This window comes from Elgaria multicarinata, chromosome 19 (assembly GCF_023053635.1).
Source record: "Elgaria multicarinata webbii isolate HBS135686 ecotype San Diego chromosome 19, rElgMul1.1.pri, whole genome shotgun sequence".
Lineage (NCBI taxonomy): Eukaryota > Metazoa > Chordata > Lepidosauria > Squamata > Anguidae > Elgaria > Elgaria multicarinata.
Window position 1 is genome coordinate 18,722,170 of NC_086189.1, and position 27,528 is coordinate 18,749,697.

Genomic DNA, 27,528 nt, shown 5'->3' on the forward strand with positions numbered 1-27,528 from the left:
AGCCTGGTTGTGTTAGATCTGAACGACAGAGGAAGTGGAACTATGTGATAGTATGCCTAATGTTACAATAAACAATGTGCTGATTGAACATGTCACGAAATGTAAATACCTAGGAATTTGGCTCAAAGAAGATAACAAGCGGACTTAAGAGATAAATGCAAGAATCAAGACTGCAAGGAATGCATTGGTCAGAATGAAACAATTGCTGTGTAACTAAAACCTTAATCTTGCACTAAGGACTGGGATAGTAAGATGTTCCAGGTTTTCAATATTATTTTATGGAGTGGAGGCTTGGACACATATTTTAATAGGCGACTGCAGTGGGAGAGGTGAGGCAGCTGAGCCATTCCATCAGCGCTGCTGAGACAACGGCTCCTTTTGGCTCCTCCTCTCCTTGAACTGTTTCCATCCCAGCTGGTCATTATAGAATAATAGAATAGTAGAGTTGGAAGGGGCCTACAAGGCCATCAAGTCCAACCCCCTGCTCAATACAGGAATCCACCCTGAAGCATACCTTGTCCAGCTGCCTCTTGAAGGCCTCTAGTGTGGGAGTGCCCACACATCAATGATAATTGATGAATTGGGCATGAGTTTGCTTGTTTGCCTCTTCCCTCCTCACCCCTTTTTCTTTGTGTGTCATTTTTTTAGATGCCCGCTTGCCAGGCATGTGGGAAAGGCCAAAAATGGTGTTCAAAGTGAACTCTGAAATGCTTTCGCCAGACAATAAGCTGAGGTACTCTATTTTTATTAGCTCTATGCTCACACATGCAATACTACTCCATCTGCAGAGGGAGGACCAATCAGCTGACTCTGTAAGAGAGAGAGAGAAAGAATGTAGAGTCGACCTACTATTTGAATTTCCATTAGAAATGGAATGCGGCCTTTGCTTGTGCTTCTCTATGGGTGCAGTAGTGTCGCTCTAGATATTAGCTCTCTGATGCAAACTTTTTTACACCTTGCATTGGAAATTAAAATGGAACAACAAGCCTAAAGTCATCCCTGAAGTGTTGAGTCGCATGTCATTCTACACCTTTCTTGTCTCCTTAGGCTTCCAGAGAGGGGTGAGGGAATAAGCTGCCCTTCCTCAAGATGGCCGCATGAGGGTGGGAAAGAAGGGCAAATTAGGTATAAGGAGTAGACTAGAGATATTAATGTAGAGTGATGCAGCTCATCATCTGGATTAAGCATCTTATTGAAATGGAGGTGAAATCAGTGGAGGGAGCCAGGATTTTAGCGTACCTACGATTGGAAAGCATCATTGTGTGTTTTTGGGGTGGGTAGGTGAATTTTAAATAATTTTAAAATAGCCAGCGCAGACTCCAATGTAAAAGTTTTGTTGTTTATGCGTTCAGTCGTTTCCGACTCTTCGTGACTTCATGGACCAGCCCACGCCAGAGCTTTCTGTCGGCCGTCGCCACCCCCAGCTCCCCCAAGGTCAAGTCTGTCCCCTCCAGAATATCATCCGTCCCTCTTGCCCTTGGCCGGCCCCTCTTCCTTTTGCCTTCCACTTTCCCTAGCATCAGCCTCTTCTCCAGGGTGTCCTGTCTTCTCATTATGTGGCCAAAGTACTTCAGTTTTGCCTTTAATACCATTCCCTCAAGTGAGCAGTCTGGCTTGATTTCCTGGAGTATGGACTGGTTTGATCTTCTTGCAGTCCACGGCACTCTCAGAATTTTCCTCCAACACCACAGTTCAAAAGCATCTACCTTCCTTCCCTCAACTTTCCTTATGGTCCAGCTCTCGCAGCCATAGGTTACTACGGGGAATACCATTGCTTTAACTATGCGGACCTTTGTTGTCAGTGTGGTGTCTCTGCTCTTAACTATTTTATCAAGATTTGTCATTGCTCTCCTCCCAAGAAGTAAACGTCTTCTGATTTCCTGGCTGCAGTCAGCGTCTGCAGTAATCTTTGCGCCCAGAAATACAAAGTCTGTCACTGCCTCAAAAAAACAAGATTATGGCAATGTAAAAGTAGTTGTTGTAAATGTACTGGCCTGCAAATCCCATCATTCCCACTATTTGCAGGGTGAGGAGGGGCCATGAGTGAGAGCTTACGACAGTCCTGCAGTGTAGATCTGTCTGAATATTGCAGGTCAGAGGCCTTGCCAACCCTGCTATTTCATCGCAGCTACCCTAAAATCCTAAAGTAATCTTGTGGCACTTTAAAGCAGTTAAAAAAAAAAAAACTGGCCCTCTCCAGATGCATTAACCGCCTCAGCCACCCTGGAAGGCTGGGGCATGCTGGGATTTGTAGTCCAACACATTTCTGGCCTGGGCATGCTGGGCTTTGTAGTCCAGCCCATGGCTGGTCAGGGTCATGCCCAATTCATGGCTGGCTGTAGCATGCTGGGATTTGTAGTCCAACACAAGGCTGGACTATATCTATTTGCGTTGAATACTTCCAAATCTATTAGATAAAATCCCTAAAATCTCTGAAAAGCCCTAAAATCCCGGATTGCCTCGTTGATTTCTATGGGCATTTCTTCCTCCTAGGAAGGGAAACCCCAAACGCGTACACAGGACTCTTAATCCGACCCCGCGTGTCACTCTAACGTCTGTGTCTATAGAAAGAAAGAAAAGGGGGGGGGGAAAAGGCGTTGCCCTCGATCGACATGGCCGCACCGGCGTCTAGAGTCAGAAGAACGCAACCGTGTTGCCCTCGCCCAAGATGGCCGCGCAACGTCGCGCGCAGGGGCCGCCATGCCCGTCCCTAAGATGGCCGCCGCGGTCTCGCTCTCCCCTCCCATTGGGGGAAAGCCGGCCGTGCCCGTGCCTAAGATGGCGGGCCGACGGTTATTATCTTCCGTCAGGTGGTGAAGAGTTGAAAGGCGACGGCTCCGGGAAGATGGCAGAAAGCGAGCGGCAGCCGGGTAGGAGGCCCTGAGGGCCCTGAGGGGAGCCCCCCACCCCCGCACCCCCCGGCCCCGGCGGGAGGAGGAGGAGGGGAAGCCCTGCCTCTTTCCACGGCGGCCCACCTTGCAGGGTTGTCGTGCTGTGTCATGGCGCGCACTTAACGCCTGGGGAGGGGGAGGGGGGTTGTTATAAGGAAGGGGAAATGTGTCCCATAATAGCAGTGCCAGGAAAAGTGGGGCCGATATGGAGGGTGTCTTTTTTTATTGGGGTGTGTGTGTGTGCCCCCATAATTGGGCCTGCAAGCATGACCCCCCCTCTATTTTTTTTGGGGGGGTATGTCTTGTTTGGGGCCTGTGTATATGGGGGTCACCTTTTCATGCGTAATGTGTAGGGTTTTGGGTGTGTGTGTGTGTTTGTGCATGTGCTTTTTTGGCTACAGGAAAGAGGAGGGGGGAATTTATTTTATTTATTTATTTATTACATTTCTATACTGCCCAATAGCTGGAGCCCTCTGGGCGGTTCACAAAAATTAAAAAAAACATTCTAAGTATAAAACAACAGTATAAAACCATAGTACAAAATACAATATAAAAGCTCATTTAATGAATGAATTTAAAATTACTTTTAGGACGCTTTTAAGGGTCAAAGCTCTTCAAAGTGGTGTACAGGACATATATAAGGGGTAGGGGGAGGAACAAAAATGTATCCCATAATGGTAGGTCTGAGATCCTGGTGGGTGACATTAGCTTGCTCTTTGTGGGGTAGGCTCCCTCCATGGGGTTTTCACTCAGGTTAGCCCCACCCGAACCCCATTCCTTTCAGTGGGTTCTACTCTTACGTAAGGCCAGTTTTGGATGTGGCTAGCAAACTCCAGAATAGGGCTTCAAATAGGCCAACACCTCCATATTTGGGTTGGCCTAGATGGCCTTTGGGTGCCCCTGCCCTTGAACCAGGGTCAGCCATTTTTGAGGTAAGGCACTGAAATCTCATTTTCTTGGTTGCCCTGCACTCTCCTTGGGAAGGGAACTCCAAAATCTATTTATGATCTAGCAGTTGAATTCAGGTTTCCCACAACCGGGTGCCTCCCCAGGGTCATTGGACAACAACTCCCAGAATCCCCCAGCCAGCCATACTGGGAGGTGTTTTTTTTAATTATTATTATTATTATTATTATTATTATTATTATTATTATTATTATTATTATTATTATCCTACCTTTTGCCCAATACTGAGCCTCAAGGTGGTAGCCTTACAAAATTTAAAACATATACATTTTAAACCTAGGAAAAGAAATGTACATATATAATTATTTTAAAAAATACAACACCTACAGAAGATGCCTGGTTGGAGGCAGCTTAGATCAAAATGCCTGCTTGTGTTATTCTAGCAAGAAGTCAAACTGTTCCCTGCAAAATCCTGGGATAGGCCTGTGTTTCCCTGTTGCGTGTCTCTTGGCTCACTTGCTTGAACTCTTTGTTCTGCAAGCGCATGGCTATGGTGCATCCTTCTTGCTCTGTCCTTGGGGCACAGTGGCGAGGTAGGTTGCGCATTTCCTAAACTCCAGGGTGGCGATTTGAAAGTCTCTTTCTAAAATAGTCTAAAATCTAATGAGATCTCAGATCAGAGTTTCCTCATTGCCTCGAACTAAGGGGGCCTTCCGCGGGAACCAGGTGGCCCGTTCTATCTTTGGCCAGCTGCGCTGTTTTGGCCTCTGACCCACCCAGTATCTGAAATATGGTGATTTATTTATTTTATTTTATTTATTTATTACATTTTTATACCGCCCAATAGCCGAAGCTCTCTGGGCAGTTCACAATAATAATGCCACCCTACCTTACAGAGCTGGCGTTGGGGTGATGACAAGATAACGTTTGTGAAATGCATTGTGTGTGTGTGTGTGTGTGTGTGTGTGTGTGCGTGTGGCAGAGAGCAGAGAGACTGGAGTTTGAATCTCTGCTAGCTAAACTTGGAGAAATTTGTTTGTGGGTCTTTTGTGTTTCTTGGAGAAAACTGGGGTATTAAATATGGAGAATGGTACCCAGAGCTTACTACTTCAACTTCCGTTGGTAACTAGTTCAGATTCAGTTCCAAAATGTGAATTCTGTAAAAACAATTCAGGGTGTGATCCTATGCATGCTTAGGCAGAAATGGAGTTCTAGGACTCTTCCCCCCACCCGTCTAAACATGCCCAAAGTGAGTTCTTAACACTTTGGCCGTGATGTGGGTGCAGGGTCAGATTGTAAACAGTGAAGAAAGAAATGAAAATTTTCACCAGGTCTGGACAGCGAAAAGCACATGATCAAAGGATGTCATTCTCAAAGCAGCGGTTGCTGAGAAACCAGCTGGCCCTAGAATTCTGCAGTGTGAACTTGTAATTCTGTTCAGTGTGGGCATGAGCGACTCGTGGCGTTCCATACGTTTTGGCCGGCAACTCCCATGAGCAGTGGCCCTGTAGTGGAGAGAGTGTTGGGACTGGGGAGACCTGGGTTCCGGTCCCCACTCCGCCATGAAGCTCATTGGGTGACTTTGGGCCTGGTGCCGTTTCTCCTACCTCGCAGGGTTGTTGCATGGATGAAATGGAGAGGAGGAGGGCCGTGTAAGCCGCCTTGGGGGGGAAATGGGAGGCGATAAATGTTACAAGAAATCGATCAGTGATGGTGCCTATCCCAGGGTGAAATTATCTGGAATGGAAAAGGAACAGAGACACAAATGTCCTTGATGGTTTTGAATCTGCACACTTTGGGAGAAATTATCGAGGGTTTGGCCGTGGCTTCGGTTGGAGGTGAGCAAATTCCTCTCCTGTTTCCGATCCGTCCTCTCCTTGCCACGGTGCTTCGACTCTGGCTGACGGCAAAGGGCCTGCGTTCACCTTGGGGCAGCGATCCTCGATCTTCCGCGTCTCCGCACACGCCGGTGCGCACTCATTCATCCTTGAGAGCTGGGAAAGGTAGCCTCCCTCCGCGCGTGTGTGTGTGTGGCGGCAGCAGGGTCTGTGCGCTTTTGAGAGATGCGCAGGGGCGCTTATCTCCTTTCTGACTAATGAGGAAAAATGAACCAAGCTGCGTACCTAGTGGGGGGGTGGGTGGGGGAGGTGGCGGAGGACCAATCCTGCTGACTCCGCGCCTTGGCAAATTGCATTTTTCTCCTGGCTCCCATCCAAAAGGCTCTGGGGACTTTTCAGTGCTTGCTAGCTCTGACTCCACTTTGCAGGCTGAGGGTGCTGCAGGTTGCGCCACCCTCCAGGTGGGCGCGGTGGTGAAGGTGTCTTTCTGAAGCGAGGGCGGGCCTTTACCTTGAGCTCCCCCACCCTGCCCGAGAGCCATTACATCAGGCCCTGTTCCTTTCTGCTGCATATGCGGGTTACTCTCCGTTTGTGCTGTTTGTTTCTCTCTCTCTCTCACACACACATGCGCTGCTGATGGAAAGCATAAGAACACGAGCCGTGGTGGGTTAGATGAATGGCTGCGCCTCTTTTCCGCATGCAGGGCCATGAAAGCCAATCGTCTGGCCACTACAACTCCCAGCATCCCCCAGCCAGCATGCTGGGCGTTTATTTATTTATTTCCACCCTTTCACCAGAAAAAAGAGCAGCTCTCGCAAAGAATAGCAATAAAACAGTCCCTGCCCCCCCCCCCCCCCCGGGGCTTACAATCCAAAAGACACAGCACAAAAGGAAAAGGGATGAGGAGGGAGAAGGGAAAATGTGCACTGCAGGCACCAGTTCTTAGTGTGCGGTTCTGCATTTTCAGTCTTGACCTCACAGGAATGAAATGGCGTTTGCCTCTGCTAAGAACGCATTGACTTGGGAAGGAGGGCTGTTTCATTCTAGGGAAGTATAATACATTTTGGAAGTTTAAAGAAGAGAATAAAATCAGGGTCTGTGACCCTGCACATGGCTGGTTGGTGGCCCCCTGGCAGTGAAATGTTTTAAAAAATAAGGTGAAAGGGTTCTGCGGCGACCGGCGTTGGCCCTCGGTGGGCTCAGGTGCTGATAGGGGGTCACCTGGGGTGTGTATGCGTGCCCTGGACACCCTGCCCCAGATCATTCCGAAGGAAAATGAAGTTTAATTGTTGTGCAGGGAGAGGTTGTGTGTGTGTGTGTTTTGCAGCATGTGAGAAGCGGTGAGTTAACCCCCCCATCTCCCCCTTTTAAAACCACCCCTTGTGCGGCAAGTAAGCTGAGAAAAATCCTTTCTGCTAGCCCTCGCAGGCGCTCAGGGCTCTGTAGAATAGACCCAGGGGAATACATTTGGGGGAGGCCTCACCCTAGAAACAGCCCTTGGGAGGAGACTATAGATAAAGGTGTGCAACGCTGGGAATTCCGTTTGGTTTAAGACGGTCGGGATTCTGCAGCGTTTCGATTTCGGGAAGCAATGGCGGACCGTAGCGGACGTTTTTGATCCGATTCTGGAAACGTTTTGCGTATATTCTTTTTCCAGGCTCTGCAATTTGCACAAGTTTTTATTTTGGGGTGGGGATCGTTGACATTTGAGCAAATAGTATCAATTAAAAAATAATAATTAAGCGGATCTCTTGTTCAAGTGCACAGGATTGCAGAGGCGTATTTCCCCTCTTGTCAATATCCTTATCAGTTTCATCCTTTGCACACTTCATTCAGCCCAGTGGAGCCATATTCCATTGTAGGACTTCTTTCTGTCTAAACATGCATAGGATTGTAGGATTTCCTTCTGTCTAAACATGCATAGGATCGTAGGTCATTGTTCTACCTAAGTATACAGAGGCTTGCGCCTTGAAACTATTTTCTCCAGAAACAAATGCACACAGCTGGGGATGGTCAAGGATCCGATCCTCTCGGTCTTCACGGTTTGACGTCTTCCTCTGTTTTCCAGACCCCCCTGAGGAGGCAGCGCCTCCTCCCTGCCAGAACTTCATGGTCCCCAAAAAGGAAATCAACATGGTCCCTGACATGGCGAAATGGAAACGCTCTCAGGTACAGAATATTTTATTTCTTTATTCAAAGCATTTCTATCCCGCTTTTCAGTTGAAAGGCTTTCAGAGTGGCTTTCAGCAATCAAACTGTCCCTGCCTGCAGGCGTGTAATCTAAAAAGACACGGCACACAAGGAAAAAGGGATGAGGAGGGAAAAGGAAAAAAAAAAAAAACCCGGAAGTTTTTTTGTAATGTAAATATTACATTATTTATTTATGTAATGAATAAATAAATAAGTGTCTCAGCAGAATCTTCTCATCTCCCTCAGTGCAGCTCGCTGATGGAGGGGAATATATCAGTTGTACTCAGGGTAGCCCTGGATTTCTTCTCCTTGGATGGCCTTGGATGGCCTTCTCTTCTCCAGTTTCTCTTCCTTTGAGTTCAAGCCTAACCTGTTTCTTCAGTCCCCTCAGGGCAAGGTGTCTTTTCAGACACCCTTCTCATGGCAATTGTGGGGGAGGGCGCTAGATAGTGAGGGCTCACCTCGTGATCCCTGCTTCTTTTCCCATCTCCTCGGGGCAGAATATCCTTCGTTTGGGATTTCCTGAGGCCGGTACAATTGGCACGGCCCAAGTCAGACGCTGATTTTACATTGAGCCGGTGATCGCACACCTGGGCTGCCCCATCTCAGAACTGTAGGCGGGGGCTGGCATGATGAAATGCGCCTCCCCACGCTCCCCACAGGTGGAAAGCTAGCCTGCCAGGGTGACCGTTTCTAACTTGGCCTGAGAAAGCCAGCTTCCCTTTTCCCCGCCATCTACTGCTGGAACTGCTGTAGTGCAGGTTGAAGTGAGGTGTGGGGAAATCTCATCCCCTGCTTTCCATGCCTGGCCGCAACGCTGAAATGCTTTTGACCGACAGGGACTGGAGGAAGGGACAAATTTGGCTTTCCACATTTCCCTCGGGAATCGCTTTTCATGTGATGACAATCCATCAATTTGGTCCGATTTCAGGGGTGCAGCAAGGTCATTTTAGTCCCCTGATGTCACGGTCCCCTTCACTTGTGAAGCGCTCGCAGCTGAGGCTTCTCTTATCCCCCCTCTAAGCGCCTCCTCTGGTTCACGCCGCGCCCTCCTGGATCTTGCCACGCACGGGGCAATGGAAGAAACGTTGGCTGAGCATTCTGTGCCACGGTTTGGCTGTTGCCCCGTCCTTACGCTGTGCGTGTGTCTGTGTCTTTCTCCCCACAACAGGCTTATGCGGATTACATTGGCTTTATCCTCACGCTGAATGAAGGCATCAAGGGGAAGAAACTGATGGGCGATTACAAAGTCTCGGAGGTGGGCAAAGGGGGTCCCCCCCCCTCTTTGTAGCCTGGTTTTCTTGAGCCGAACTCTGTAGCCCGTCTAAAAAAAGGTGCATGTGGGGACGCTGAAACGTCATCCCTTCCCCAACCATTGCAAATCCACTTTGGCACCCCCCTTCCCTCCCCTTCCTTCGGCCATCTCCCCTGTTTGCTCAGCCTTGAGAGCTAGGAACTTGTTTCTTCTTTTAATTAATCCAAAGAAGGGCAAGATCCGTGGCTGCTGGATTCTGTACCTGTTTGCCATTTCTACATCCTCGTTTATGGATGGCCTCGAGATCATAGAATCATAGAACAGCAGAGTTGGAAGGGGCCTACAAGGCCACCGAGTCCAACCCCCTGCTCAATGCAGGAATCCACCCTAAAGCATCCCTGACAGAGGGTTGTCCACCTGCCTCTTGAAGACCCCCTAGTGTGGGAGAGACCACCACCTCCCTACTGAGATCCCTGCCCTTCCTCTCTGAAGTTTAGAGCCGAGTGGATGAATCTCTTGACTCCGACCCAGCAACCCTGCGAGGTGGGCTAAGCCAAGAATGAGGCATTGCCCGAGGTCACCCCATGACCTCCATGGCTGTAAGCCCTGATGGCTGTGTGCTACTTCCAGTATTTGAGGCAGTAAGCCTGTGTGCACCAGTTGCTGGGGAACATGGCTGGAAGGGTGCTATATAAATCTTGTGTTTCATTCCAACACATTGATGGTGCTATATAAATAAATAATAATAATAATAATAATAATAATAATAATAATAATAAGGGTGCTGTTGCACCATGTCCTGCTTGTTCATCCCTGGCCGATGGCTGGTTGGCCACTGTGTGGACAGAGTGCTGGACTGGATGGACCCTCGGTCTGATCCAGTATGGCTCTTCTTATTCTAAAAGGTTGAAATGCATCGCTAGTGAGAGGGGATGGGTTATAGCCCCACACATCCGGTGCGGTCTGGGGACAGCTGCCCTAGACAGGGTTCTCTGCACCGGAGTCAAAAGCTCCTGGCTCAGAGACGGTGCAGCGCCGCCTCCCCGTCTTCCTCGTCCCCTCGGGTAATACGTCAATTATTATTATTATTATTATTATTATTATTATTATTTATTTATTTATTTATATAGCACCATCAATGTACATGGTGCTGTACAGAGTAAAACAGTAAATAGTCAAGGGCTGGTAATGTTGCTGGCCTCGGCAGTTTCCCGTCCTTCCGCTGACAAATCGAGCTTTTGCCCGGGAGACCAGAGGATTCCTCAGGAACGACGCCTCTGGCAAAGTCAGAGCTGCCCGTGTCCTTCCCCTCTACCTTCAAGGAGGAACCGCCTTCCTGGGATACCTGCGGTGGAAACAGCGCGGTGGGCGGCCGCTGCGCCGTTGGAATGAAACACAAGATTTTGTTTGTCATTCAGTTGGAAGATTTATATATTGCTTCACGTCCGATAAAATATCCGAGCGGTGAATAAGAAAAAGAAATAGTAATAGCATGATGATGATTAGAAATAAGAATAGAATTAATAATAGACAGAATGGAAATTATTAGAATGTAAGCCTATGCGGCAGGGTCTTGCTATTTACTGTTTTACTCTGTACAGCACCATGTACATTGATGGTGCTATATAAATAAATAAATAAATAAATAATAATAATAATAGAAGCATCAACAATGATAATCAAACCAACAGCAATAATAGAAGCAATGACAATAGAAATAATGGACCCCATTCAGACGACACGCTGAGCCAGCCTTCCTCAACCTGGGGCGCTCCAGATGTGTTGGACTGCATCTCCCAGAATGCCCCAGCTGGCTGGGGCATTCTGGGAGTTGTAGTCCAACACATCTGGAGCGCCCCAGGTTGAGGAAGGCTGAGCTAAGCCATGGGGAGGCCGCTCACCCTTTTGCAGCAAATGGTTAGTGAGCCTGTTTCAACCGTGTTTATGTAGTCGTCATGGTTTAGAAGTGGTTCGCATGATTCACTAAAGCCATGGATCACATGACACGGCAAGCCATAACATTTAGCTGAAAATGCTTCACCACCATGGCTTAGCATGCATGCTGTGTGAACAGGGTCAATAACAGAAATATTACCAGCCTTCCTTGTATTATTATTGTTGTAACAGGAATAGAAATATTTGGAAAGCTGAACATCTTATAAATTTGGTGCCAGGATCTGCAGACGAGCGCAGCTTGGGGTGTGTGTGTGGGGCCGGCGGGGGGGGGGGACGACTCTTGACCTGTTTCCCCCCCCCCCCCCCTGTGTGGGGCTTGCCTACCCGAGTGAACTGCTGCCCCTTCTCTCGTTTCAGCCTATTGAAAAGCTGGTGGCTCTCCTGAACACGCTGGATCAGTGGATTGACGAGACCCCGCCGGTGGACCAGCCCTCACGTTTCGGGAACAAAGCTTTCCGGACGTGGTACGCCAAACTAGACCAGGTAAGTGAAGCGGGAGGGCCGGACGGGATTGCCAAATTCTTTTCTGGATGGAGGCTCCTGTGCTGTTTCTTAGGGACAGAGGAAAGCTTTTGTTCGCTTCTCGTACAACCTTGGAAGGGAAAAAGGCTTCTCCACTCATTTTAGCCTGACATGCTATGTTTCTGCATGCAGGGGAACACACCGGCTTGCCATTTTCTCCCCCCACTTCCATTGACAGCCTGAAGTGGTACAGTCTAGCAAGAGATGATTCTGCTGGTAGCTTTGCTTGGCGTTGAGACATATCGTAAATTAGTCTTGAGGGGCGACCGCCCGCTATGGCCAACGCAGGAGGAAACCTTGCGGCATCTTTTCAGGCTGGCAGATTTATTGTAGCAGAAGTTCGTACGCCCCCCATTTACTGATAAATCCTCTCCCTAATTAGGTTGAAAGAAAAGATGAAAATCTGCACGAAAGGGAAATTAGCTCTTTTTCTACCCTTGCAAGCCGGCAAAAAGGTTCTCCAAGTTTAGCGCTGGCGCACATGGTTCCAATGCCCCGCCCTGGCTTTGTAGCTAGGGCAGAAGGTTTTTGGCTGCTGCTGCTGCTTGCTGTTTTACATGATGCATTCAGCACCAGTCCAGTCCTTGGTGCTGTAACAGTGTCCAGAAATCAAGTTGCTCCGAGAACTCCTGCCCGGCCCCCTGTTCCGACTCTGGCTTGTCCCTTAGGGAGCGGAGAACCTGGTTGCCACTGTGGTCCCGATGCAGCAGGCAGAAGCGGTTCCCGAGGTGGCCGTGTACTTGAAGGAATCTGTGGGGAACTCCACCCGCATCGACTACGGGACAGGTACCTGTCGGACCGTATCGGAGGCAGCATGCCTACGTGCGCCAGTTGCTGTGGACCGTTGGCGGGAGGGTGCTGCTGCACTCGCGTCCTGCTGGGGGGTCCCCTGTCGGTAATTCATAGAATCATAGAATCATAGAATAGCAGAGTTGGAAGGGGCCCACAAGGCCATCTAGTCCAACCCCCTGCTTAAGGCAGGAATCCACGCTAAGGCATCCCTGACAGATGGTTGTCCAGCTGCCTGTTGAAGGCCTTTTGGGTGGGAGAGTCCACAGCCTCCCTGGGTCATGGGTTCCATTGTCGCACTGCTCTAACAGTCAGGAAGTTTTTCCTGATGTCCAGCTGGAATCTGGCTTTCTTTAACTTGAGCCCGTTATTCCGTGTCCTGCACTCTGGTTGGCCACTGTGGGGACAGAAAGCTGGACTAGGTGGACCCTTGGTCTGATCCAGCATCAGGGCTCTCCTTCGGCTCCTGCGTCCTTCTGTGTCACGTGACCCCTCCGAAACGCTCTCGAGGCGCTACGTCTTGATTTTGACCTGGGCGTTCTCCGGTGCTTTTGTCTCAGGCCACGAAGCAGCGTTTGCCGCCTTCCTCTGTTGCCTTTGCAAAATTGGCGTTCTCCGGGTGGACGACCAGCTGGCCATCGTCTTCAAGGTGTTCAACAGGTGAAGCCAGGGGAGGGGGGGATGGAAGAGCCGGAAGCGGCGACCTTCTTGCTGAGTGTGGCGTCGCGTGGTTGCTTGGAACGGGAGTCCCTGGAGTTAAGCCTTGCCACGGCCACAAACTCAAGCCGTCACATGGCAGTAGGCAACGAGTACTGTGGCCTACCTTTCAGGGGTGCGAACCCAAGGCGGCCGCACCCCCTTCTGCCAACCCCACCCCCTTTCCTCTAACTACCGGATCGATGGCCTCCCACCTTTTGCTCACTTTCGCCCTTTCCTAAAATCCTAAATGGTTTAAATGCATCTCTTAATTTGTGTCAGCGAGAGCTTTACTCTACAATATGCCGACATTTAAATTTTTTATTTTTACACCTCGCCTCTTTCCCCCTGTGGCCCCGCCCCATTCCCCTAACTGCCCACCATTTGGTGGTTTAGTGATGTTTATGCAGCTCCTACCCGCAAACAATTTTAGAAGTTTGCAATCCTTCTCCTAAAGCTTTAATTACGGTCCTGCGGGAAGAGCTTTATGCTACAACATGCTGGTATTCGTGCCCTGCCTCTTTTGCCTTTGGCCCTGACCACCACTTGAATGTGGCCCCTGAGACCCCGCCCCCTGGGACAGTCTGGCTTCCAAATGCTGCCAGTTGTGCCTTTGATCTTCTCCATGCTACCAGTCCTTCCCGTCATCCCCGTCCCGATCCACCAGTCCTCGGTCCTCCTAGCCAGAAGGTGGTGCTGTTTCTGACCAGTCGATGTGGAGCCTTGCATCATCCCATGGGCGGAGCATACCAATTGCTTCTGTTGGGGGGACACGTGTTTGGTTAATGGCAGTAAACGGGTCGGTCCCACCACAGTGATGTTGATATTCGGGTTTTTTTGTTTCTGTTTCAGGTACTTGGAAGTCATGCGGAAACTCCAGAAAACCTACCGAATGGAGCCAGCCGGGAGCCAAGGGGTCTGGGGTCTGGATGACTTTCAGTTCCTGCCCTTCATATGGGGCAGCTCACAACTGATAGGTAACCAGTTGTGCATGATCCAGTAACCCCTACTTTACCACACTGGCCTGGTTCACACACAACTCAAAGCCATAGTGTGGTTTGTTGAAATCTGGCTTGTCGATGTGTCTGAACCCATTCCCCCCATACAAACGATGGTTTGTTAACAAACTATAAGCCACAAATTGAAACTGTGGTTTGACGTTGTCTCATGAAGTCTGGCTTGTTTAAATCGTGGCTTGTTGTGATGTCTGAACCCAGAACCATGGCTTATTCCTGACTTGTTCACCCTGGTATGTGCCCTGAAGCAGCCTGACAACGAAACTGTTCTGAAGGTTGGTTAGATGAGCGAGAGAGAAACAAACCCAAATTGGGGAAAACAAGCCATGATTTGTTTGTTCATCTGAAAGCAGCAAAATCATGGTTAGCATAGACTGAGGGCTAAATTCAATTTTGGGGAAGTTCTTTGGTGAAGAACTGGGGCCAAAGGAAGCGTGGCCATTGGTGGACCTCTGGAGGAGCCCTGAGTTTTCCCGCTCCTGACATAAACCGTGGCTTAGCATTGAGACGGTGCCGTCGCAAAGTTCTCAGATACCTGTCAGAACCCTCCTCTGAAATGTGCCTTCTATTTTCAGATCATCCAAATCTGGAGCCTCGGCATTTTGTGGACGAGAAAGTGGTGAACGAGAACCATAAGGACTACATGTTTCTCGAGTGCATCCGGTTCATTACAGAGGTGAGAAGGGAGCCTCTCCCTCCCTCTCTCTTTCCTTTGTGGGACTTTTCCCTCCTGTCTAAACGTGCATAGGATTGCGCCTTTATTACTGTTTTTTCCCCATCCCTCCTCCCTCCTCATCCATTTTTCCTCATGTGTCGCTACTTTTTATATTGTAAGGCCGTGGGATTCCACCCTAATTTTAACAACTGCAAAGCTAATTAACTAAAGATCACCCCAAAGATAGGCTAAGGAAGAAGCTAAGAAAGAAGATGAATGTAGTCCATTACATGGCCTAATTTTCTTGGAAACATTATTTTTTTAAAATGGGGACCGTTATCTTCACATTGGTATCTCATTTATCAAGTATGTTGAATATCAGATCTTTAATTTTGGCCTCTGTTTGAGTGGGTGGGAGTTGCAGAGCCAACGGCGGTTGCTCCTTGGACAGTTGGGAAAACGTTGGAGTGTGCATGGATGTTCATCAAAAGCCGGGAAAACGTCAAACGCGCAGTTGTCGGAGAAACGGGGGTGTGGCCATTTGGGGAGGGCTGGATTTGCTGGGGGTCGGTGGGTGGGCAGACATTGTGCAGTCCTTGATTTAGCCTAGTATTGCCTACACTGGCTGGCAGTAGCTCCCCAAGGTTTTCCCCTGCCCTCCCTGGAGATGCTGAAGATTGAACATGTGACCTTGTGTGTGCAAAGTGGCTACTCTTCCACCGGGCCTCTGTTACTTCCCCAACTTATTCTGGGTGACTTGTGCAAGGCTGCCTTGCGGCTTCAGATCTAAGCCAGGATATCTCTTATCCCAGGCCCCCGTCCCACTGTATGTCTTTCTCTGGAGACTACCCTGTCTTTCCCTGAATTTGCGGGTAACCAGTTCCAAGCAAAAGCCATTGCGCTTCAACCTGAAGTCTTCACCAATGGTCTAGTACATAAAAAATGATCTAGTATGTAAAGAGGTATATAAGAAGATTAAAAAAATCCTTAGGTATGCTTACACATTTTACAGTCCATGATCCTTATATATACAAATAAGTTTTTACAATCACAAATGTGTGTGTGTGTATTGGCATTTTTATTTTCTTATATACCTTTTCTACATACTAGACTATTTTTATGTAGTAGTCCACTGACAAGGTCGTTTGGTTTTGCTTGGTACCAGTTACTCCTAGTACTGGTGGATAGTACTTATTTATTTATGACATTTATATCCGGCCTTTTCCCCTCCTTTAGGAAATCAAGGCAGCATACATAATCTTCCCCTTCCTCCTCTCCATTTTGTCCTCCCAACAACAACCCTGCGAGATAGGTTGGGCTGAGAGCCTGTGACCAGCCCAAAGTCACCCAGTGAGTTTCATGGCTGACTGGGGACTAGAACCCGGATCTCCCGACTCCCAGTCCAACATTCTAACCACTACCCCACCCTATTACACCACAACAACATTGTATTTTTTTCTGTTGTCTTTTAATGTTTGTTTTTAGCGTAATGTTATCGGGTAGTTCTGTATGGTCTTTTTAAAAAAATCTTCACCAGTTTGCCTATCCCAATAATTTTATCACGTTTTAGTTCAGGGTTGGGATACATTTCCTGTTTCCTTTGGGTTTTTTGCATCTGTGCCTCTCGTGCTGTGTGCATATACCCTTCTCCCCACCCACCCTGGGATGTGCGAGAGGGTTGATGTCTTTTAAGACTAGATCAGGCTCTGCATGTCAGGTGAACTACCGTGCCGAATGCAATAACCACGTATCCATCAGGGCTGTTGGAAAGTAGGATTAGTGTCTTTAACTTTCAAATCTCACTCACACGCTGCCACCTTGTGGCCATCAAACCGTTTTATGCATCTGCTGGGTTTTTTTTCCCAGTGCACCAGTTCTATTCTGAACAATATTTTCTCATCGGCAGTTTTCGAAACAGATCTAAGCGTTTGGATTTAAAATCTCTCGGTCAGTCGGGTGGGATGTTTGCTCCCGTGCAAGCTGATACCCAGTTTCGGGAAACTGGGCCGAAGACTGAACGAGAGACACATTAATTAAAAAAAACAAAAACAAAGGAAAAATTAAAATGCATTTCAGATATTTCTCTTAATACAAAAAAATCTCGTTGGGAAGGGAAATCTTTTACACAATGGACTGTGCTGTGCCAGGTAGTGTTAGGCTATTCCAGCTAGATATGTTGGACTACAGATCCCATAATTCCCAGACGGCATGGCTGCTGGTGGTGCTAGTTGGGAATTGTAGTGCAACGTCACTGGAAAGCAACAGAAGGGAGATCACTTGTAACGTGTGTACTTCTGGTTTTAGTGGGATGCCATCTTCTGTGCTGGAATATATTCCTCCCCCTTCACACCCTATTACCCTTGAACGAGCAGTTGATGGCACGGGTACCCCGAGTGTCTATGGAAACTGGGCTTACAGAAAACATCGCCTCCAAGAATTATTGTGATGTATAATCCCTACTTCCACGCACACCCTGCGGGCCGTGATTACTGACATTCCGAATCTGCATTTGTCCTGCGCCATGCCACGATCGCTGCTTTTGTGTGTGTGTGTGTCGTGGTTACAGTCTGGAACTTTGTCATGGCCTCCTGTAGCCGATTACAGCAGCTGCAGTTTTATGATGCTTCTTTCTTTGTGGGCTTCACTCTTCTTTTGCTGTGCTTGGCCACTAGCTGGCAGTAGAGGGCCGTTTGATAGGTGCGCGAGCACCAACGGCGCTTGACCGACCCCTGGCGGCAGAGCTCTGGCATTACAGCGACAACAAAATGGCAGCGAGGGAACTATTTTTGCCTGCTTTGATCCAGAGAAGAATCATTAAAAAACTTACACACAACACATGCCCCATGGGTATTTGCTCCCAAACTCCGATGGCATCCAGTGATACGTGAGCGTACCCAATCCATCAGGTTAAACCCCTCGGTTGGGATTGTCAGACCAAGCTGGTTATTTGGGGGAAATGTAACCGTCAACTCAATCTTCGTGTGGGACTACACTGCAATGTTGGCTTCTTGTCGTGGTGTTTGAAAGTCTGAAAACGTCTCCCATTTTCAGAATTCCACCCCCCCCCCAATAATCAGGTTGTCCTGGACCGCGCGTGCCAAATTTCCACCATTCTGCATGGTGCAGGAATGGTTTGCCCATCTTGACCTCTACTCCCATGAGTGTCCAATGTTTCTCGTTGGCTTGTTTAATGCATCTCACTATCTGATTCACCCTGCCCCAACTTGGTGCCCTCCAGATGGTTGGACCGCAACTCCCAGAATTCCTGGCATCAAGCTGGCGGGCACCACGTTGCTCGGCCGCTCTCCCCCTTCAGTTCCTGCACGGCTCCTTTCTTCCACGGATGCTCAGCCCTAAAGCCTCCCACGCAAGACCTACTTCTCTCAGCACGGCTTTGTTCCTTTGTTTAGCGAGAGTTTCCCGCCGCCGCCTCCTCCGGGCGGCTCGTCCCTCGTTTCCGAAGCCGGGCCCCCCGCCAAAGCTTTGAGAGAGTGCCCCTTTACGACGCCTCTTTCAATCCACCGGGGTCGGGGGGCTTGCATGTGCAAATGTAGGAACAGAAGGCACGTTTGCTTCCCACGTGTGAATTCAGAGCGTGTAGGAAACCCGGCTGGATTCCTGTCCCTTTAAAAAGCCTTTTTAAAAAGAATAATAATGCAATCCTGTTCTCTTCTCCTGGATCTCTTCACCCTCACTTGCTTCCCCCAGTTTCAACCTGGCTTCTAAATTTGGAGTTCGGGTGGGTTCAGATTTCAGCTGGGAGGGAAGCAACGGACAGGAAGGTGCTGAGCTGCTTTGCCCCTTCGCCCCTCCTCCTCCTCCTCCTTTTTTTAACTGACAGAGGAACCATTTACAAAAGGCTGATTCTCTTGGGAACGGAGAGGCAGGAACGCAGCGTCTGTGAGTAATTTCCTGCTCAATATGGCTGCTCTGACTCACTCCGTTCCCCTGGGGTCACTGCGGGACTGCAGTTGTCTCGCTCCGTCTCTCTCTCTCTCTTTCCTCTCCAGCTCGTTCGCTTTCTTCTCTCTTCTCCCTTTGTGGCTCGCATGAGCAAAGGTTTGTTTGGGGTTCCCCCCCTCTCCTCCAGCCCCTCCCTCCCTCCCCTCCCTCTTTCCTTTCTCGCCTCCCTCGTTCCCAGTTCTAAACAATAGCAAGATTTTCAGCTAGAGCAGATGTCAGCTTCGAGAGCTGTGCCCACCTCCGAGCGGGATGCCGTTCAGCTTCCAGGTCTCGGGGGCGTGAGGGTCCTGGCGTCGTAACCGGCCCATTGGAGAGGCCGCTCTCCTTGAATGCCACGCGCAATCTGTCCCACTTCAACCTGGGAAGGGTGGTGTGCTTAGTAGGCGGGTGAGGGACCGACGAGAACCGTGTTTCAGTTTGTTTTCAACCTATTATTATTATTTGCATTTGTATACCGCCCCATAGCTGAAGCTCTCCGGGCGGTTCACATAAGATAAAAACACTTAAAAACAATATACAAAGATTAAAAACCACAAAAACTCGCAAAATACACATACATTTAAAACCACTATAACACCTTTAAAAACAATGAGCCAAAAAACAGTCCCACAGTCATTACATATTGCTAAATGCCTGGAAGAAAAGAAAAGTCTTGACCTGGCGCCGAAAAGATGACAATGTCGGCTCCAGGCGGGCCTCGTCAGGGAGATTGTTCCACAGTTGGGGGGCCACCACAGCGAAGGCCCTCTCTCTTGTTGCCACCCTCCGAGCTGGCACCCGGAGGAGGACCTTAGATGTTCACATCTCACGGACCCAAAGGCAAACTGTGGTTCGAGTCCGCACGTTTATGAATGTGCGATGCGATTCGTGGAACAACAACAAAAGCCTTTGAAAAATGCACACAAACATGCTTTAACCCCGGGTTCTCCGAGGGATGCCCATTGGAGACCCGTCTCTTGGCGTCTTTCAGCCTTGGGCTTTTGGGCAAGTGACTTTCCTTTCGGTCCCACCCGTTTGCCGTCTGCGGAAGAAGTGTTTTGGGACCGGCCGCGCCCACCGCGGCAGCGAATTTATGAACGGGGAGGTGGGCCCTGTGTGGCAGCCATTTTGTGAAAGTGCCCACAACACAATTCTCACAACTCCAAATGTGCCCACTGACCTCTCCAAAGTCGGGGACCCCTACATGGAGGAGAGAGAGAGAAAAGTGTACTTTCTAAAAATGCATTCCAGCCTTTGGGAAAACGTGGCCGGGAGGCGGAAAGGCAATAAACGGACCTGAGTCAGAACGAGCTTCGAGGTGGGATTCGGAGAGTTTTGCTCATTCGCGCACATGAGGCGTGGAAGACAACATCAATGTCTGGACTCTTGCCTGGAAGCATCTTAAAAGAACACGGGAGTGTGGTGTAGTGGTTAGAGTGCTGGACTGAGACATAGGAGGTCTAGGTTCGAATCCCTCACACGGCCATGTAAGCTCACTGGGTGACTTTGAGCCTGTCACTGACTCTCAGCCTATCCTACCTCACAGGGTTGTTGCAAGGATAAAAATGGAGAGGAAGGGGAGGAGGACGAAGACGATTTTGTGAAGGAGGAAAGGTGGAATAATGATAATGAAGATAATAGCGATTATTTATTTATTTATTTATTTCACTTATATACCTCCCCCATAGCCAGGGCTCTCTGGGCGGTTTACAGAAATAATAATAATCAATGGTTCTTGAAAGAAAGGTTGGATATAAATGTAAGTAACTAACAAACTAATCAGTCCGTCTAGGAAAACTAGCCAATATTCAAACTTAGTTCAAAGTGCACGGTCGCCATTAGTATCGCTATCCTTCCTATCATTTTTAAATGTCTTGTATTTATTTTATTTTATTTACAATATGTCTCTATCGCTCCACACCCGAAGATTTTAGAGCAATGAACAACAGATAAGATGTAAGAATAAAAACACCATGTAACAAATTGCATTTTTTAAAAAAGAAAGAAACAGAGTTCTGGTAAAACCGCGGCTGGTCGCTCAAGGAAAGCTTCCTGAAACGACGACGTTTTTAGGGGGCGCTGGAAATTTTGGCACCTGCCTGACCTCTAGGGGCAGGGAGTTCCGAAAAGAGGGGGCCACCTCACTGAAGGCTCTTCTCCTGGTGAACTCCAGTCGGACCATAGGTCCATGTGGAACCACCAGGAACATGCCCTCTGATGACCTCCGTGACCAGGCAGGTCGGTAAGGGCAAAGGTGCTCCCTCAGGTATCAGAGTCTCAAACTTTAAGCCGTTTGAAACCACCTTATACTAAAATAGGCTGATCTAGCTCTGAACTGTCTGCTTGGCTTATTGCATCTCTCTGTGGGTCTCCGTCAAAGCAAACCTCCTGGTCGTTCATTTTAACTGCAGATGCCAGGAACCTTCTCCATGCTAGGAGAAACTAGGAGTGAGCACCTATCTATGACCTACTTTCTCCAGTCCTTGAGGACTAGGTGCTTGCAGTCATCGAACAGCGAGCCTGCCAGATGCCCCCGATACAAAGGCACACGGCCTTTTAATTTTCATTGATTTCTCCCTCTCTCTCTCGTCTTTGGCTGCGTTGGAGTGCACGAGGTCTCCGAGCCCCGTAGAGACGTATCGTGGGAGGCCGGCATCGCTTTTCATTTCAACAAGAAAACAGACGTTTCGATTCTCTTTGGCTGATTTCTTTGGTTTTGCGTGAATGCCTCCTCCCCCCCCTCCCCGAAGAGTGGGTTGGGGAGCCCACCGGGACAGAGTTTGCCAGTCCTTTTCTGGCTTGCAAAAACGCGGACAGGAAGCAGAACTTCACATCCGTTGCAGCTGTTGAAATGGGCAGAAAAGCATAACTTCGGTGTGTGTGTGTGTGTTATCTGCAACGCTTCAGCTCTGAGATCAGCGGATTCTAACCTTGTGAGCTATTTCTCTCTCTCCACCACCACTAAAGAGGCGCAACGGCAACCACGTCTCTCTCTCTCTCTCTCTCTCTCAATCTCTCCAAAATATTTTCACCCGGGCTTTGTCTTGGTTTCCCCCTCTTGCTAGGGGCGGGGGCATCTGTGAACATTTTCTGTGTTCTGGATCTTGACAGCAGCAGCAGGAGGAAGTGAGCTATTTTAAAACCTGCACCGTCTTAAGTTCCTTGTCTTCCCAGAGTTCCTTTTTAGCCGGGGCTACGGCCTTGCGGTTTATGATGTCATGGAAATTTGTCCTCCAGCGTGTTTGGTTGCATTTTTTCCCTCCTCCCCGGAGAAGTGCCTTGTATTCTAAGGGCGTGCCCGGCATCTCGTTCTCTGGGTTTGCCTCGGATTTCACGCGCTCCTGCTGCTGCTGCTGCTGCTGCTGCTACATTTCTCTGTTCAAACCGCACACACCACTGAAGGCAGCTTGCAGCCCCTTGCAAAACAAGGGCGGCGTCTCATCAATAAACACAACGACATGTTCAGAGGCAGAGCTGCAGCCGATCTCACCCTTGGGATGAGCGTGGGCTCCAAGGGGGGACGGACGGACAGACGCTTGAGGGTTTCGTTTTTGTTCGCGAAACTTGGGCGCGTGCCCCATTCAAAGCCCCGAGCACTACCGTGTCTCTGTGGAAATGATCGAACACGAGCTCTTGTGTTTGTCTTGCCCCCATTCCTGTTTCGATTTGCGCCAATTTCCTGATTCGTGCAAATTTCCCAAGTAGACCAAATGAGAGCCTCGCTTTAATCTATGGACAAAATGGGCGTGGATTAGGAAATTCGCACAAATTCGGAGGAGATTTGCGCAAAGCTCTCATTTGGCCGCTGCTCGATTTGCGCGAGATTCCTGTTCGCGCAAAGCAAGCGCTGGTTGCAAATGGGAATCGGGCGCGAGATGAGCACCAAGGGAATGTTTGGAGAGTGCTTGTGATCTCAAACGTGGCTCGTCCGCCCATTGCTACCTCAAGGACAACCTGGTCTTTAATTCGAAGTCTGGGGTGGTGGTGGGGTGTCCTCCAGTGTGGCACGTCTCTTGGCCCCCACCAGACTCTCTGCCCCTCCTGGCTTTCTGATTAATTCAGTTCGCTGCAAAGCCAAGGGCTGCCCTGCAAAGAGTGGGTTCCAAAGAGCGGATTTGTGTTTTGGAGTTCGGACCCCACCTCTGCCTCGGGACTTTTTCTTTTAGTCTCACCCCATCACCTTCTAGGAAAGGAGCGTCATCTGACCGGCCCCTCCCCTCCCTTTGTGGCAGCCATTTTGTGAGAGTGCCCCCCCGACGCTCTCAACATTCTGGATGTCCCCACTGACACCCCCCAAATGTTGGTGACCCCCGATATTTCCCATAGACCTTGAAAAACGCCAGAGCCCCCAACAGCTCTCACTTCCGGTTTCCACCTGGAAGCTTTCGTTTGGGCGGCACGTCTGTCGCGCAGACAGGCGGAGGCATCATGGTGGAGCGCGCTTAGCTGACCTGCCGTCGGCCGCCACCCAGATGACTATCCAATTGGACGCAGGGAGCGCCAATCCCAGGCAGTCTTGCAGGCACAGGGAAATGGTGTGTGTGTGTCTCTGCACGTCGCTCTCCTGCCGGTGCCTCGGTATCTCGCACAACAGGGGCCCCAAAGTTGGCCTGCCGGTGATGTCAGACCCGGCGTTGTGGCTCATCCTTTTTCCTCTTGTCTTCCAGATGAAAACGGGCCCGTTCGCTGAGCACTCCAACCAGCTGTGGAACATCAGCGCAGTCCCTTCCTGGTCCAAAGTGAACCAAGGCCTCATCCGCATGTACAAAGCTGAGGTGAGCAAAGGCAGAGGAATGTTTGGCTGGGAGGGGGTGTCAGGAGGGGGGGAGGCTGCCATGAGTTGCAGTCCCAACATGTCCGGAGGGCATCGGGTTGGAGAAGAATGCTCTGGTGGATTCCGGTGGGTCTTTCTGTTGCAGGGCGTGGGGGGGGGGTAATGGTAAAACGGCACCTCCAGGCTCAGGGGGAGCCTACCTTTGTTGCTGGGGTTTGACCATGGGAGAGGCCTGTCACCTTCTTGTCATCAGCCGCTTTTGGCTGAAAGCTCTTCTTACTGCTGGTAACTAAGTCTCAGCAGAGGCATTTTAGAAAAGGAGTGTGTGTGTGGGGGGGGGGGGGGGGACGACGACTGTACAATAGCCAGAAAAACCACCCAACGCTTGGTGGTTAAGGGAAAGGGTGTGGAGCTAGGTGTCGTGGCCCTCTGGGGAGCTCTTGAGGGGGGTGGATGCGGCCCCCCTCAAGAGGGATGCTGGCTGGGGGGATGCTGGGAACTGTAAGCCTTTTTTCTTGTCTAAATCTGCATAGGATTGCGCCCTTAAACCTGCCTTTTTGCAGCTCGGCTTGCAACACGTGCCTCATTTTTGTTTAGTCTTTTCACGCCCGCTCTCTTCCTCTTCCTCCTCCTCCTCCTCCTCCTCCTTTTCAGTGCCTGGAGAAGTTTCCCGTCATTCAACACTTCAAGTTCGGCAGCCTGCTTCCCATCCAGCCTGCTGCGTCTTAAGGAGGTCCTTTCCTTTTTTTTATTTTTTCCAGGCGGGGTGGGGCGGGGTGGGCGACGCGCCGGCGAGAGCGCGCGGGGCGGTCCTAGCGCCTCTTCTCCCTTCCCGCCCCTGCCGCCACGCCTGTCCGGGGGGCACACGATCCCCCCTCCCCCAACCCCGTTCATCCTTGCAGCGCAGCCGGGCCGGAGGAGAAGGCGGCCAGGAGACCTTCCGAAGGGGGTCTTGCAGCTAGGAAGGGGAGAAAAGACCCGAGACGCAAGAACCAAGCGTGACTCCGGACCACGACAATCAGCGCCGAACTGTCCTTCGTCCCGGCCTCTTTGGCACCCTCGGGTGCTTTTCCTTTTTATTTTTTAAACGGAAGCTCTGCTGTAATATTGATTTGGGGGAAATACACGTGCTTTAAATTGAGGGGGCGAACCGTAGGATTGTGTGAGGTTTTTGCCTCCGTCTGCTGCCGCCTTCCCCAACCTCGCGTCCTCCGGATGCGTTGGACTGCAATTCCCATCAACCCAACCCAACTCCTGGAGAGCACTAGGTTGAGGAAGTCTACTGGAAGAGAATGGAGATTTTTTTCTCTTTCTTTTTTTTCTTTTGTGGTGGGGAGGGGTCATTAACAAGGAAAGTCTAGGTGGGTTCGAGTTTTCGGGAAATTGTTACTCTGATGTAGCTATTCCTGATTTTTACCGTGGACGTGGGAGCAAAGCTAAGAGAATGCCAGTATCTCTGAGGTGTTTCCCGGGGAGCATGGGCCAAGCGGTTAGAGGGAGTCGGAGCCTCTTGATCTACAGAGTAGAGGGAGCTGAGGACCGAGGAAGGGAAATCCTCCCTCCATGTGGGATCCTTCAGTCAAGGGAACCCACTTTGAAACTTCACGTGGAGGGGCAAATACATACTTTTGCTGTAACAGCAGCTCTGCGCAAGGCTGTTTGCCTCAGGGGATTCGTCCTTTCCCTGAACCTGCAGCCCTCCAGAGGCATCGGACTGCAACACCTATCATTCCCAGCTGGTGGGAGTTGTCGTCCGACGTAGTTAAAGGGCGCCAGGTGCGGACGGCTAAGGCACGGGAACAAAACAGCTCTCGTTCGTGAAATCAGGGCATGACCAGCGCGTGCACATGCCTGGTCCTCTTCCATCTCCGGGAAACCGTCCCCTTTTCCGGCTCGTTGCGTAGCAGCATCAGGGCTGTGCCGAGGCTCATCCCAGTGGCGGTGGTGGTGGAGTCTTGGCTGCGTTACACAGCCAGGGAAAATAAAATGATGCGAAACGCCCTTTTGAAGAACTCCACAGTATCCAAGCCTCACATGTACGCTTCATTGTAGGTTGCACGCTAGATGGGGAAGCCATGTGGTCTTTATAGCGAGTACATCCATTCCATTGGTGGGAATGAAATTTGACTGAAATCTCGAGTCTCACTATACACACACACACACAAACCGACCTCCAATCTGTTTTAAGTCGCACGGCCCCGTAACAGGGAGCCCTGGGGCTTGTCGTTTGAGGAAGAGGGAAATGGGGTACCTCTCACCAGGGGCTCCACTCTTTTCGGGACATGTCTGAAGTCAGCCTGACCTTCAAGCCAGCTTAAAACTAAATGTCTAAACATACGCTCGGCGTGTTGAACAGGGGAGGTCAATAACCCTCCTGAGTTCAAGAACGCAGGTGGGCGTCCCCTCGATAGCTCGAAAGATCTGCCAGCCTGCTGTGAGAGGGTTTTGCATGACCAACCCTCAACGCAGGGGAGGGGAAAGTCTGGCCCGCGGGCCAAATTTAGCTTGAGGCGCCTGCAGAAAATACCTCCGGGGGATGGGGCTTGGCCTCCAAACTTCACTCCCCCCCCCCGGAAGTGTCCCCACTGTTAGCCTAACAGTTGCCAAAGATCTACCAAATGCTTAGCCAACATCCTGAGTATCGCCCACTTCCCACAACCGTGCAAAGTTTCTGTGAACTCTGGGATGTCTGTGTGTATCTGTGTGTGCTAAACTTTATTTTACTGAGGGATACTTCTGAATTGTCACTTTTTCTCCTAACAAAGCGCCGCCTCTCTGTTGCCCCGTTTGGGGACCCGGGATCTGCTACATTTCGCAGAAAATATTTGTGTCTGTGTACTTCCTCTGAGCATTTAGAGTCGCTCCTTCTTGGTATGGCCCTCGTTTTCCTTTTGGAACTCTGACCAGAACAGACTTCTGTGTGAATGGAATGTTGTAGTATTGACCAATTGTTTTGGAAATAGTTTGAGACCCTGATAAACCCTCTCTTCTGCTCCATCCTCCATTTCTGAATTCCCAAGTAATCTGCCAACTGTTTGGGAAAGAGGGACCTACGTTCACATCTTCAGAGCCAAACGGGAAGGATCGATAGATACGAACTGTTGAACATACTCTCTCTCCCCTCCCTTACCTGCTGATCTGGGTTCACTTTCCATCTTGGATTTAGGATGAGGCTGTATTCTCCCATATTTGAAACCTCTTGTAACGGTCGTGGCTGGGAATCGTAGCTTTTGTGGGTACGGGTTTGCATGGGTGGGCTCCCTCTCCAAGCCCTGTCCTCCTGGTCTAGAGGCTAGCGGTGGCTTTGTGAGGAGGCGGGGAGAGGAATCCCCTCAACTGTTGCTCGCCAAATCCCCTGCTGCCTCCGATCTCTCGGAGATAACGAGGGGACTGCAACTCCTATTAGCTCTAGCCACTGTAGCCAAACATCTGGAATACTGGGACTTGTAAGCCAAAATGTTTGGAGGGCTGCAAGCTGCTCTCCTCTCCTTGAACGGGAATGGATGCTTCTGCATGTAAACTCATAAGGCCGGCTTGCATAGAGAGATGAACACCCCCTCGACTCCTGCATCCTGGATTGGCTGTTCAGTCTTTGAGAAGGCTTAATTTGCTATTAATTCAGACCTAATAACCTCTGTTGACTATCGACGGGCCCAGCAACTAGAACGAGGCCTCCTCGGTTCATTTCGTTGAAGATGTGGGACGTTTCCATCAGTCCGGCGTCTTTGCTTGTTTCACCTGCGGAATATTTAGAGGGCAGTTTGGTTGGCTGCCAGAGCAAGCGCGTTCGTCCAACTCTCTCGTCACAAATAGTTCCCCGCGCATGTGTACCCCTCGGCCTGGAATCGCCGCGCGGCATCCCTCGGGGCTGTAAACGTTCCACGCAATACTCTTTTCCGGGGGGACTCCCAGCTTCCTTAGCGTTGTGGTTTCAATTAAAAGAAAAAGTTTGCGTTTTGCACCTGATGCCTGCGTCGGTTTGTTCAGCGTAAACGGATGGATGTTCATGTCAGCTGCTGAGATCGGAGGGCGAGACATTCTTGGCATACGGGGTCTTAACATGACCCTTCCTTTCTTCTCAGAAAGCACCTTCCGGGG

At 49.9% G+C, this 27,528-nt stretch overlaps 2 protein-coding genes across 2 annotated transcripts in view; both read left to right on the forward strand.

Moving 5' to 3' along the window:
• NUP188 (nucleoporin 188) overlaps window positions 1-27,528 on the forward strand; it is a 174,411-nt gene that overhangs the window by 141,780 nt on the left and 5,103 nt on the right. The gene's annotated exons all lie outside the window — the stretch shown is intronic.
• Window positions 2,770-27,396, forward strand: PTPA (protein phosphatase 2 phosphatase activator). The gene is made up of 10 exons (XM_063144831.1): window positions 2,770-2,870; window positions 7,704-7,804; window positions 8,997-9,083; window positions 11,394-11,519; window positions 12,227-12,344; window positions 12,908-13,007; window positions 13,896-14,020; window positions 14,635-14,735; window positions 23,324-23,431; window positions 24,085-27,396. Exons 1-10 carry the CDS (start codon window positions 2,846-2,848, stop codon window positions 24,157-24,159), a joined length of 966 nt encoding a protein of 321 aa, XP_063000901.1. The 5' UTR covers window positions 2,770-2,845; the 3' UTR covers window positions 24,160-27,396.

Excerpts from the sequence above, each read along its gene's own strand:
- PTPA (XM_063144831.1), top strand. The coding sequence starts at position 2,846 with ATGGCAGAAAGCGAGCGGCAGCCGG. Across the intron at positions 9,084-11,393 it reads GCGATTACAAAGTCTCGGAG|CCTATTGAAAAGCTGGTGGC; the intron begins GTGGGCAAAGGG and ends CTCTCGTTTCAG. Across the intron at positions 11,520-12,226 it reads GGTACGCCAAACTAGACCAG|GGAGCGGAGAACCTGGTTGC; the intron begins GTAAGTGAAGCG and ends CTTGTCCCTTAG.